This window comes from Gavialis gangeticus, unplaced genomic scaffold, assembly GCF_001723915.1.
Source record: "Gavialis gangeticus isolate Ggan-Ray unplaced genomic scaffold, GavGan_comp1, whole genome shotgun sequence".
Taxonomy (NCBI): Eukaryota; Metazoa; Chordata; order Crocodylia; family Gavialidae; genus Gavialis; species Gavialis gangeticus.
Window position 1 is genome coordinate 45,092,584 of NW_017729033.1, and position 13,817 is coordinate 45,106,400.

At 41.9% G+C, this 13,817-nt stretch overlaps 1 protein-coding gene across 1 annotated transcript in view; it reads right to left on the minus strand.

The window, feature by feature from the left end:
* Positions 1-2,278: 2,278 nt before the first annotated feature.
* Positions 2,279-13,817, minus strand: part of LGI2 (leucine rich repeat LGI family member 2) — a 29,490-nt gene continuing 17,951 nt past the window's right edge. Inside the window, exons 7-8 of the mRNA XM_019526259.1 lie at positions 8,610-8,774; positions 2,279-3,623 (exon numbers count right to left, since the gene is read on the minus strand). Coding sequence (XP_019381804.1) covers positions 2,806-3,623; positions 8,610-8,774 — 983 coding nt within the window. The 3' untranslated portion in view covers positions 2,279-2,805. The remainder of the gene's footprint in view (positions 3,624-8,609; positions 8,775-13,817) is intronic.

A 13,817-nucleotide genomic window follows, 5' to 3' on the forward strand; every position in this document is an offset into this window, starting at 1 on the left:
AACCCCCTTTCTTCAGCAACTGATTTTCTTTGACCTCCCTTCTAGTTGCTCTGATCTCATTACGTTGTTGGGCACTACTCAGCAGAAAAGTCAGGCTGCTTTCCAACTATACACTTGCTGCAGAAGCTGTGAAAGGCTGCTGAGCTCAGCGCTCTGACCACCCAATCTATTCAGCAGAACATCAGTCCGCCTGCAGAATCTGTTTCCGTCTGTTAACTTCTCAGGGCCCATGTAAATGAACTAGCTCCCAGTAGATAGCCTTGCCCTATTTATTGTGCCCAAGGCTGTAGAGTTTACTTTAACCAAACCTGAAAGCCAAGCCTCAAATATTTCCATTCCTGGAAAATTGTGTCCCCTCCAAACATACCATCCAGACAAACTCCCTCGCACATTATCCTGTCTTTTGCATTCAGATCATTTTCTGATCTGGTTTTCTTATTGTTTTCAGTTTTCCCATTCTCTTCTCTGCTGAGTGATAGAGATTACAAATAATGAGGTTTGCTATATTTCAACAGTGGCAAGATCCCTGAAAGAATTAGCACACTGGGGATCCTCTTTGACTGCAAACAAAAGTGTATTTACATGTTCACACTGGATAAAGAGACAGGAGTAGTACAAAAATGTATTTTGAGAGATCCTGAGTTTAAAGAACCATCTCCCTGCTGGATGTATCCATATAGACAGTGCGTTAAGAGCCCAGACTTCATAAAGCAAAATAGAATAACGGTTGAAATCTGGTTGGCTGTCAGCCAGGTAGTTATCATATCTTAGTCACATGGGACTCATTAGCTTAATCCCAGGAGGGCTATTAAGGAAACCAACTACAAAAAATCTAGCCTTCAGAATCTAAGGTTCCCATCATACAAGATGACAAACATCCTCAATTAAATCATTGATTGAAATCACTGGGAAGTCAGAGTTTTAGCACCCTTCAGGGGAGCTCAGGATTGACTCCCTTAAAGTCTCAAGAGGTTTTGTATTTATTTAAAATATAACAAGGTATAATTGAATACATGGAAAAATATTCTAAACTGAAATTTACCAATTAAATACAATTAGCTATATTTTGGCAGGACAGGAATGTCCTTGTTCTTACTAAGTTAGACAATATTTGATTAAAACAATTATTTGCAAGTTCCAATGTGGATTATTATTTCGAAGAGAGACATTTTCATGTGTTTGCATCATCTTCTCCAAGAGTTTTGTTCACATGCTGGACATGTTTTGTATGCCAAGAAGAGACAGGTAGAGTTGTAATAACTGAAATTTAGGTTCCGTCACTGCAACGAGACCGTGATAATCTTGCTTATGAACAGATATTGACAGTTTAATTTGTTCTGCTTACTTTACAAAGCTTTATAAATCAGACAGGGAGAGAGTGCAGCAGAAACAGTTTCATAATGAAATGGCAATCCAGTATGAAAATGTAATGAACCAGATTCTACTGGGGAATCAGAGAAGGGCTCTGTGATAATACAACTTTGTCTCATACACATGCTAAGAGCAGCCATCCAGCAAAAGACTCTGTTCACCTGACTGCGCACTGTTCCTCTTCCTCATTCTGAAAGAGTTTCTGTGCATGATGGAACTGACCCATTTGTGATGAATGAATGCTATAGTGTGCCTTCTGCTTAAACACTTTGAAAAGACTGCTGAACATGTTTTAGTCTCGTGAGCAAATGCTTAATCCACTAGAGTTTGTATAGTTTGGCATCCTCAAAGCCTTTTGTCAGCTGCAAAGCATCAGTGCTGACCTGAAGCAGTCACAGCTCCTTTCATGTCAATGGGATTTGTTAGAGCAATGGAGAATTTAGCCCAGTGAAGAACCTGTGAGATGTGCTGGAAGGAGAATTCTGCAGAATGAAGTTCTCTGTGTTTGCACAGGAGAGGTGCAGCACCAAGGCAGACTTTCCTGTACCTGGTGACCCAGAGTATGTTTCAATCTCATTTAAATGGGACCCCCACTAAGGGTGAGAACAGTTCAATTTCTGTACTCATTAAAATACTGGCCACTGGACTGAAATTGTCCGTAAGGGTGTGAACTACTGCCAGTTGTGTGTACTTGTTTAAAAAATTATTTCTAGACCAAGACCAACTCAGTTCAGCTCATCCACGAAACTGCTAACAGCCATTTTCAGTCACTTTTGTCCCAAAGTTGTGATGTAGAGGTGAACATCCATCCATTACCTGCAGGAGCATTTTTTTAAAATCCACACGTGCTCTTTAAAATAAACAGAAAAATGTCAAATAATTTTAATGATTTCACTTATCTAGCATCAATAGGCCATAAACCAGGTCCTTGATTTTATTATAAAGCACAAACAGAGATGCTGGACACCAGTCTCAAGAAACTAAACATTTCTGAATGTGATGGTAACTTACAAAATTCCTCAATAAATACAGTATTTAAGACTGAAGTAACTCCAGGTTACTGAGATTCTATTTTAAGAGGAAATAATTGTTTCTGGGTTTGGCATTATTGTTTTTCTCTTCTCTCTCAACTCTGAGATGTCCTGTCTAATCCAGTTTCCTGGGTAAAAGCCACATAGTTTTCTTAGATGTCAGAGTTGATCCTAAAGCACTACACTCTCCTCTGAGTAATTACAGATTTTAAAATGTCTTTAAAATGATAAAATGAACATGTCATGCAGTTAACCAAGTAAATGCAATCCCTGATTAATATGCAAGTTCTAAGATTCAGAAAACTTCCTACTAATTCCACAGATGCACCCTATTTGAGGAGATGAGTAATTGGTCTTTTTCTGTTTGCAATGTCATTGTATGCAAAAATTCTTCCAGCAGCCTTCATAAACTCAAGTCAACAATTATATGTTCAAATATCTGTGTGTTTCCTTTAAAACTGGAAGCAAAGAAAAAATCTCTCCGATCTGTTGACACAGCTGTGAAAGAACGAGGTGCCTGCACATAAATTTCTTTAAATAAACTAAAGAGCTTCTTCTCATTATCCCACTGATATATTTGGGAAAATGTGTAGTCGCTTCCCAGAGCTAGGTAGTGATTATTTTTAAAGGAGAAAGGCTGCAGTGTCATGGCTCCTCGAGATGGCAGAGCCTGTATCTCCACAAACTGCTTGCTATTCCATTTCATGACTCTGGAATCACCAATAAATCTTGTGAGTGTAATATACAGGGTATTTTGCATCTTAAAGCTCTTCACAGCCAAGACATCTTCCATGTTGGGTATTTCACCATGTGGGACAAACTTCTTTGTACTTTTGTTCCACTGTAGTATAATGGGAACCTGTGAGCGGCTAGATAGGATTAAATGAGATTTTCCGTCTATATCAACAAATTCAGCATCTGTGTCCCTGAACCACTCATGCAGAGACTGGTAAGAGTAGAATCCTTTGTTGTTCCATTTATAAACAGTAGACAAGCCAGCTTTAGAACTATCTGCTATGACAAAAAACCTTTCGCTGTCTATCTGAAACAGCTCAATATCATTTGGCTTGGAAATGCGAGAGACTTCAATGTCTTGGAATTTGACAAACTTTGTCCAGCTTTCGTCATACTTGTAAATGTGTGAGCCACCAAAAAGCTGTGCCACCACCACAAAGACCTGGTCATCAATCAGGATGGCTTTGCATCCCACTATGGATTGCCCTGTTGCTCAAAGAAAAAGCAAAAATGTTAGTTCAATACAATTCAACCATTCAAACAGAGAGAGATTTACCAAGTGCCCTTCCTTCCTCATCCCTCATTTTATTATCTTTCTGCTATTCATTTATCTTCCTGTTCTATTACATGGCAACATGCAGCAGTGCTTTCTTTTCAGACTGCATCAGGCATACTACATTTTTGCAGCAGCAACAGGAAAGGAAAGGCTGCTTTGGATATTAAGCAACAGCAGGGTTCTGAAGAAATGCAAGTGATGTTTTCCTAAAATGCTCGTTTATTTTTATCCCAAACTCTACTCCTTCCTCTGTCCAAACACCTTTCTAATACACTCTTCCCCACAGTGTCTAACAAATTTATTAAGCCAGATTTTATAGCCCTAAAATATAAATTATCAAAACCAGTCAATTTATGGTGCAACAGAAAAATCTTCCACTCAAGTGATGCTACATTATTTCCTTTGGAAATATTGTGGGGACCTATTCAAACTGAACCAAGTGGAGTATAGCCTCTCTCTTCTCATTCCAGGCAACTCTGAGTGTTACTTCCATTAATGCCAATGGAAATATATACATAATATTCGCAAACAAGAAAAGAAAGGCAAAATGATCTATAAATGCTGAACTTGACTCTGTTTCTGTTGCTTTCATTAAAATGTTTCAGTCATTTTCCGTGAATCCAAATTTTAAGGACCCAGATATATCCTATGTTATAGGATATCCTTGCCTATAATGATAAGCATAGAAACAGTAGAGAGTACAGCAGAGGCAATACTGGGTATAAACTTCTAAAGAGTCCAAATATCTTAAATAGTTAAATTAAAGTCAAAATATTTAGGAATACAGTAACTGCCAGACTGGGTCATACTGATAAATGTTAAGGTGTAATACATAACATTAAGGTGGAGACCACCAAACTGATTTGGGGAAATGCTATACCTAGGGGGGAAAAAAGAATTTTGTCTATCACAGGGGTGGGCAAAATGGCGGATCCAGCCAGCAGCTAGACTCCATTTCCCAGCAGCCCCTGCCTGCATGGCTGGGGCTGGTCTCCATGGAGACCCTAGCCATAGCTGCCTGTGATAGCAAGGCTGGGGTTGCCATGGAGACTAGTCCCAGCCATGCTGGCAGGGCAGGTGGCAGGGCAGGGGGCTGGTCTGGAGCTTCTAGGATCTTGCAGTGGGGGCAGCTTGGTCGGGGCCAGGGCAGAGCCGTGATCTGCAGCCTGCATGCTGTGGGGCGCAAGATTCTAACCTGAAAAGAACTGCAAGATCCCAGTGGCTCTGAAGCAGCCCCCCTGCCCTGCCCTGCCCCACACCCTGCCAGCACAGCTGGGGCCAGTCTCCATAACAACCCCAACACGGCTAATCACACAGCAGCTGTGACTGGGGTCTCTATGGAGACTGGCCCCAGCCATGTGGGCAGGGACTGCTGGTAAATGGAGTCTACTGTCAGCTATCTCCAGCCCATGGGCCCAACTTTGCCCACCCCTGCTCTAGCATGAGAGTCAAATAAACCACATCTACATGGATTCCAGCAATGGCTTTGTGGATGCTTGCTCACAAAACCCTTGAACTGTAATAAACCCTTCCACTGACACCCCACATGATATCCTTCTCATGGCTCTCTGGCTAAGTACAGACAGTCAAAAGGCCTGAGGCTGAGTTGATTCAATCTTTGCAGGTTAGTCTAAGCTGCATAGATTTAACTGATAAGCAAGTGAACAGACATTCACTTTTGATTCTGGAAATGCAGCCACATGCCTGCAGTGACTCAGGCCAGAAGCTGAGGAGGGGTGGAGCAGTAGAGCCTGCCTCCCTGCTCAGCTGAAGCAGACAGCTTGGGCCAAAGCTAGCCTGTCCACCATTGGGGAGGGGGAGGGTGTTATGGGAGAGGTGCAAAGCATCCTGGGACACTAGGGGACTATGAGTTAACTTGAATCTAGAGATCTGGGACAGAAATTCAATAAACCAATTTAACCTAAATCAGTTAAGTCTGATAATACATCTATCCAGGTTTATTTTTAATTGGTTTTGGCCATTTTGAAAGAGGTTTATGTGACTGAACGTCTGTTATTTTACAGATTTTAATTGGTTTCTGATCACTTACACCAGTTTATGTGTAATTTCTGTCCTTAGCCCCAGAGGTCTGACAACATTTCATTATTCTTCTGGCAGTGTGATACTGAAACACGTATAACTGAGCATGCTATTCATATTTGCCCATGGCAGGTCATTGGCTTTTCCTTCTTCTCCAAGTAGATAGATGGCTTTGTCTGAGGATCCTACTTCTCCCTGGCATCCCCACTTCCACAGACTATGCAATACTTAATAGTAAGCAAATATGTTTTTTTTCAGAAGTGATCTTTAAAAGTGCTAATAGCTACTAATGGGAGGTCCTGCATCCAAAAACATTTATAGTGCTCATGAAAGCCAAACAGTGTCTAAAACAGTTTACTTCAGGCTCAAGAAAAGGAGTTATCAAGCACCTTTGAGTGCAGACATATGTACATTTGGACCTGTTTCAAAAAAGCTGCAGCTGTTCCATTCTAATAGTCACTTGTGGACATTTCAGGTATGGTACAAAAGTAGCAAGACTGTTCCAATTTTAACACTAGATGAAGCTGTACTGAAATTGGAGTAATTTTGCTACCTTTGTATCATTCCCTGGCTTGAAATGTTCCCATTTTGAAACAAGGGTACATGTGTCCATACTCAGAATGCTATAAAAACAGCCACAGACATGGAGGCAGTCACCAGAGGTGCTAGATGAGATATATGGCCAATCCAGGAATTTTCCTGGTGCCAGTACATGGGCTCAAATACGGGTTAAAAGCTGGTTATGCTGAAGGGATAAGCCAGCAGAGGCAATTGTGAATGTTATCTTGGGAGGAAGCAAAAGGATGGAGCTTCTCGGCACAGAACTCGCTGGAATGGCAGACTGCTGTTGTTTGTTTCCATTGTGTTTTAAGAAACAGAAACTTATGCATATTTTTGTAGGTAAAGAAGATTAAGCCATGAGTGTACCTGACTTGTGGAAACAACCCTGAAAGGCCCTGAATTTTGACTAAATGCTCAGGCAAATGAGCAGCCTTTTAAGTTTTCATACCAGCTTCCCAGTCTTGGTGGATTACTAGGCACTGGAGTGTGCCAAACAGCCATTCCTGAAAAAGAGATGCTGCTTCCAGGCACATAAATTCATTAAATGAAGGCAGTTGACCCAGTGATCAAGAAAGCCTCTGAGGTATTCTCCCTCTGAGGTATTCTCTCATTTTTAACATTGTGAATTTGATATAGAAATCCTGCTTTGTGAAGGGTTAAAATATTCTTTAGACTGATACTCCTTTAGACTCTTTAAACTACTTGTGCCTCTGCTTCTAATGCCATTTCTTTCTGCAAAAGTCCATGCTGTCCCCTAAAAATGTAAGGTCAGCAAAATCACTTAGGTTCAACCCTGGTATCTTCCACAGCATGCTGCATAAAGCTACAAGATAGCTTTGAAAAGTCCTCCCTAAAGGACAGATATTTGCTATACCTACATAAAGAAAACTCATTCAAATTTGGCAAAATGCTGCTCTCTTTACCCCAGCAGTTTTAATGAGGTTGCACAGGGATAACAGAGAGTAGAGTTTGGTGCTCTGTGTGTATTTTGCATAAGTAGTAATTTGTATATTTGAAGACCTGGGAGATTTAACAAGCATGTGATGCTGACTTAACCCTAAGGTTTCTAGACGAGTGTACAAAGGAAAAGCCACATGGAACATGAAGGAGATCAGTTTAATCTCTAGGTAAAATTAATACTAGGAGGGAAGGCTTCCAGAATAGTAGTACTTTACTGAGTTAATGTTAACCCTGATAGTCTGCCTGCTGTGCAGCCTCAGCACTCTGTAGCATCTAGTACTGACTGCTACTGGAGACAGAATACTGAACTAAATGAACCTTGGACCTGATCTCCACTGTGGTCCTGAACACAAGGCTCTGATCCTACACACTCCTGTATAAGGACAGTCCTAGTGTCCCACTTCAGAGGAACACCGCTGGGAATGCCAGGTTCAGCTCTTGCACAGTAATTGAGAGGATCAGAATCCATACAAGTCTCCCCCAGTAGTAGGGTGACCATATGTCCCAGTTTAGCCAGGACAGTCCCAGACTTTGGAGGCCAGTCCAGGCCAGTTGGTCAAAATGAGCATCCCAGAAATGCAGGGGTATGAGGCGCAATCTGGCAGTGAGGGAGAGTGGCATGGCATAGAGTGGCATGGTGCACCAGGCAGGTGGGCAGGCAGGCATCATGCCACACCACCCCACCTCTGCATGTAGTAGCACCACTGACTTAGGAGAGTGGGGTGGGTAGGGGGAAGGAAATGGGACTGTGTCCCAGGTGTCCCAGATTTCCTTATTGTCAGCTTACCCAATATGCTATTATCAGAGACAACAGCTAGCCTTCTTTGGGTTTTTACTGAAAGAGAGTGCATTTCTAGCATGATACTACACTGAGCAATCATTCTAATTGCATTATGGATGTGACTGTATTGCACCCTTTGCCTGAACCTGAAGGGACACTCTCAGGTTTGCCCCTATCCACCCATGACCACTCATGTGCACCAAACCCAGAAACACAACAGTGCAACTGCTCTGGGGGTGCCCTCGTGCACTTGCTCTCAGGATCCTTGCCTGCTGGAAAGCAGCCACTGAGAACATCCCCAGAGCAGCTCCACTGCCACATTTCTTTCTAGCTGTTATGCATGTGAATGGAAGTGGGTGGATGGGGCACCCTTCCTGAGACATGCCAGGGACACAATACAGACATAACCATCATTGACTTCAATGAAGACTCAATAATAATGAGGTAAGAGCAGAGAACAGCACCAGGTGGCCATTTCATTATGTAACACTGAACTTCCCAGGTGAGATTTTTCCTTCTCCCATTACACACTGACAGTCCCACAAGTTAACTAATAAATCAGACACGTGTATACCTGTGATGTTATCATAACTCCTGAAATTCATTTCAATGTGGTCCCATTCCAGTACCATGCAGTTCTCCATGTTAGGTTGGGCAATAGCTACATAGACATCGTTCTTAGAGTTGAACGTATCCACTGAAACCGACTGGTAGGGCAAAATCTGATGAACAACAAAATCTAGAAACATATGTTAAAAAAGCATTACAGTGAGTCCTCTGCGTAATGCCCCACTATTGACATTGCTGATTTTAAATTGGTAACACTGAAAATGGCTTTATTTTGAAATCCTCTGGCTCTTTCTAATCAAGAGTCATGCAGGGCATATCAGTGACAAGTAGGCATGCAGCAACAGGAGACAGAGCTTCTGCTCTATGCAGCATAAATTGCTCTTCAGAAATACAGTACACAAGGGGTGCATCTACACGTGTACTTTACTACTGAGGTCACTAATTAGCTCCACAGTAAAGTGTCACTATTTACATATGCATACTATTTACATACTGCATTAGGGTGCAGTAAATCAGTTAGCTCTACCATAAGATTGTCAGGGACAGCACTATCTCACAACGGAATCATTTACTGCACTGCAGTGCACATGTGGATGGTGACAGGAACAGCAGCACTTTGAGCTGTGGCAGAGCAGCTGTGGGCTGACAGCAGGCTCTGAGGGTCAGCCACACGTCTCCACAGTTTTGGCACTCATGCCCCAGTGAGTCCCTATGTTACCCATTGCCACTGCCTGGAGCCCAGGCTGACCCCACAAGCCTCCTGCCAGCCCAGGTCTGCTTCTCCCTGGCTCAAAGTGCTCCTGTCCCAGACACACATGTAGATGCTGTGCCCAGGAGCCATGTACTCTGGTGCAAACTGCTTCAGAGCTTATCATGTCACATTCATTGCATGTGTAGATGCACCAAGGAGACGAAGACAGGCCATTGTTGTTCGCTGCAAATTCTGCAAACTCTTTTTCCTGATATCTGTGAAATCAGATTACTATCTTGCTTAGAAAGAAAGATGGATACCATGTACTAGATGATTAAAACAGTGTGTGAAATATTGGTTCCATTAAGTCAGAAGAAATTTAACCACTGGTTCCAATGGAGTTAAGATTTCACACAAAGAAACAAGACTGTGCTCAGCTGTAACTTTAGATACACAGTTACTTATTTGCTTTGTGTAGCATCTTGCTATTATGTAAATCTGAAGCAGGAGTTGAGCCCTTTGTCTGCATTTGCAACCTGTTACTTTTTCAGCCTACTCATCTCTGCAATGGAAGCAGACAGAAAGTGAAATTCTTCTTAAGTCTATGTGAGGTTAAACCCATCTCATCTAGACCATACCGTAAAGGTGAGATTTTAATCAATAGAATACAAATAACATTTTAAAGGAGCACTTTTAAGTAGTTTTGCTTAATATTTGACCTACCTTGACACTGTTATATGGTGAAAACCTATTCTAGAGTCTAAGCCTAAGGCATTCAAATCAGCCTAAGGGAGTTAGGGGACCACATCCCCATAGAGTCTCTAAATTTCCTCTGAAAACTCTGCCTACATGAACATTTTATTCTAAAACAGGCCAGGTGAGTAGCTTGGAACTGATTGTATCTGTGGCAAAGCTGAAAGGGCTCAGGTCTGAATTTGATACCTATTATGTTCCAGTAATAGTTTGGAGAGTCATAGAGTGCAATTTGTATGGAGGAACACCTTAGTGACAGCTGCTGGCTGATAAAGAGAAGTGTGAACAGAGCTTTGAAGGAAACTGTGGTGGTAAGTTACAAGACCTACAGACAAGGAGCAGGAAAGTTATATGTAGACTCCTCCAGGAGGCTGAAGATTCATATAGACACAGAGATACCACTATGTACTAGACTACCTATTCTATATTGTACATACTAACTTTGCTTAGTCAGGAAAGGCCACTGCTAATGAATTTTGGGTAATTTTTAAATAAGGCCCTCACCCTGACCACTCCCCTCAACACCCGTTCTGTGCAGTTCAAAGCTAGGTAAAAGCATGACCTCTTCAGAGTGACCCTTAACTGTTTTCAAATTTTGGAGGTGTTTACACCCATGCTTGCATACAAGGATCACTTGGAGGGTAAACCAGATGGCTAAAATTAAATAAACAAAAAGTTCACCACCCCACAGCTAAAAAAGGAAAAAAGAGCCTCCTTTTTTCTGGGGACTACAAGAACTAAAGCATGGAGCTTTTTGGAAAGCTGTCCTGCATTATTTAAGTAGCGGATCCTGTTTCAAACAGGGTGAATTCTCTTCAACTCCACTGGAAAAATGAAGACTGAAGAAAATTGTAGCAAAGTACATGGAGATAAATAAATACATAAATCATAAAAATTCAGTTAAGGATGGAACGGTAACTCTAGTCTTATCAATTTTCAAAATAGTCTTACCAATTATCAAAATATATGAAAAATGTGTGATTGAAAATGTGGAAGAGAATTTATCAAAAATCTGTCAGTGACAATGAAAGGTTCTGAGGTCTGTCTTGACCTCAGAACCATATTGAAACAGCATTCAAGTATCTGAAGCTGGTAAATTAAGTCAGATAACATGGTCCCCAGCTTATTCAGCAATTATACAGAGCTAACCAAGGTATTTTGATTCACAACTGACACAGGGTTCCCTTTGTTACTGGATCAGTAATAGTGAAAATCCTACCAATCATATTTTCATTGACATCAGTAGATAAATAGCATTAAAAGATAAAATGAGTTGACACAATACTTTTACTGCATATTGAAAATATTAGACTATGAGACATTGTACTTCATCTAGAGTTACACTGTAAATAAATGCCAGCAGGTCAAGTATATCCCTAAATTTACACAAGATGGGCCTGTTTTACATTGACTGCTCTAGCACTGTACAGTGGTTTCCAAACTGTGTTCTGCAGAACATTGCAGTTCCCCAACAGGTTATCAGGGGTTCGTCAAAGAGATTGATGGTAATGGTGAAGTGGGCTGGGAGGCAATGTATTGCCATTGTTGGGCTGGGCTGCCTAGCCCTGCATCAGCTCACAGGATAAGAGTAGGGATTGTGTGGCAGAAGAAGTGATTTGAAAGGTTTATGCAACTCTAAGAAGTTTGAAAACCACTGGTTTAAGAGAGCCATAAAGTGGAAGAACAAGAACACACTCCTGAAAATGCACTAAATTAAATCACCTTAATTAAATCACATTAAACTTCTGTGTGGACATGCTCAATCACAATTAAAATAGCCTTAATTTGCATTAGCCTTAGATTCACGTTTAATTAATTTGGATTAACTTTCCTGAGTGGCCCTGTGTAGGCAAGCCTTTAAGAACTGCACAGAAAAGCAGATGTAAAAGCTGTTCTGCTATGCTTTGCTAAAGGTTTATCTACATGGGGAATTTACTGCAAGGTAAGTTTGTGCATGACGTGATGGTGCTGTAACTATTCAGCACTGACTCTCCATGTGAATACTCTCAGTAAATATAATTTAAATTACTCCTGAGTGGTATTCTGGAGTGGCAATGGTTTGGAATAAGCTGTCTTATCTTTACTATACTTGAAGAGTATTTATACAGGGACGCAGCGCAGATTAGCTATTATGTGAAAAATCATACCCTAGCATACTTGGCAGTAACTTCCCCATGAAGACATGCCCTAAGAGTACCTTTTCCACACAATTTGGAAGTGGATTAAACTCAACTTTTCTCAGTGTGAAACAAGTATGTTCACACAGGATTAGTTTGGAATGGGTGCTGCATTTTAATTTCACATCTTCTCTAATTTGCAATAGTTAGTCCTACGTATATAGCCATATTTACTTGGGACAGATGTTCAAAAAGCCTGAGCCTGAATTGATTCAATCTTTGCATACTTGCCTAGGTCTAGCTTGCCTAGGTTAAACCAGTTTGCAGGTGTACAGACATTGTCTCTGAACTGAGGAAATGCAGGCACATGCCCGCAGTGGCTCAGGCTAGAAGCTGGGGAACTGTAGAGCAGCCCTCCCTTCCCTCCCACACTGCTGAGTTGAGGCGGGGGGCATGGCCAGGCCCTGGCAGGATGCTCTGATTAGGGAGAGGTTTAAACCCCCACCCTGCCTGCACAGTCCCAGGCTTTACCCTGCTCACTGCTTAAGGGGTGGGCGTGTTACCATCCCCCAGCCCGCAGCTAGCACTCTGAGGCAAAGTTGGGGTGTGGAGTGCATACATCTGTTGATGATACTGAGCTTTTCAATCTCTCTCTCCCTGCTTCCTTATACTGTCTGCAGCAAACCTAGCACACAAGGGAGCCATCAGGGAGCTGATAACACAGCATTTAGCAGCCCATTAAGAAAACAAAAGCCTGTCTCATTAGTTCAAGCTCTTCTTAAACAGCTTTTTCCAAGGAAGGAACAGAGGGACGTTACCAGCTGACCTGTTGATTAGGTCCAAAAAGCCCTAAGCAGACACTGTCCTGTCTGCCTTTGTCCTGTCCCAGTGAAATTGGAGACACACACACAGAGACACCTCTCAGCTTTAGCTAGCATACTACAGGCTGGCTATGGTCCATGGGGCTGGGGTCCATGCTGTGGAAGATTGAGGGGGGGGAAGGGGGAGGAATCCCTGCTTGAGCAGCAAGTGGCGAGGGGGTGGGGCAGGGGGAAGCCAAACAGACCCTGCTATGCCTGCAGTCTCCGCCGGTGCTCTGGCTAGGGAGCAGAGGGGCAGGGCCAGCCCTGGTCTCTGCAGCAGACAGCCCAGCCCAACCAAGGGCTGCAAAGCATCTGAGATGCTGGGGGACTCTGGTTCAACTTAAACCTGGAAAGGGTCTGGGACAGACATTGAATAAACCAGTTTGACCCAAATCAGTTAAGTCTGATACTACATTCAACCAGATTTACCTTAAACCAGTTTCAGCCATTTTGAAACTGGTTTATCTGCACTGAATTTATGTTCTGTTACAGGTTTAAATCAGTTTCTGATCATTTAAACCAGTTTATGTATAACTTCTGTCCCTAGCCATTAAGAGCTATATACATTGCCAGACTTACACCTATTTTAAGACTCATTTATGCTGTTGGAGCAGTGTAAAATGGTTTTAGTACCCATGAGAATCAGGTCCTATAAAAATAGACTTTTACAAAATCTGGAAGCAGTTTTTTAAAAAGAAACAAACATTGACTGAAAACAAAGATGAAACTGTTTCTTCTATTTTAATTGTCCTCACTGTGAGAAATGCAAAAAAAAAAAAAAAAAAAAA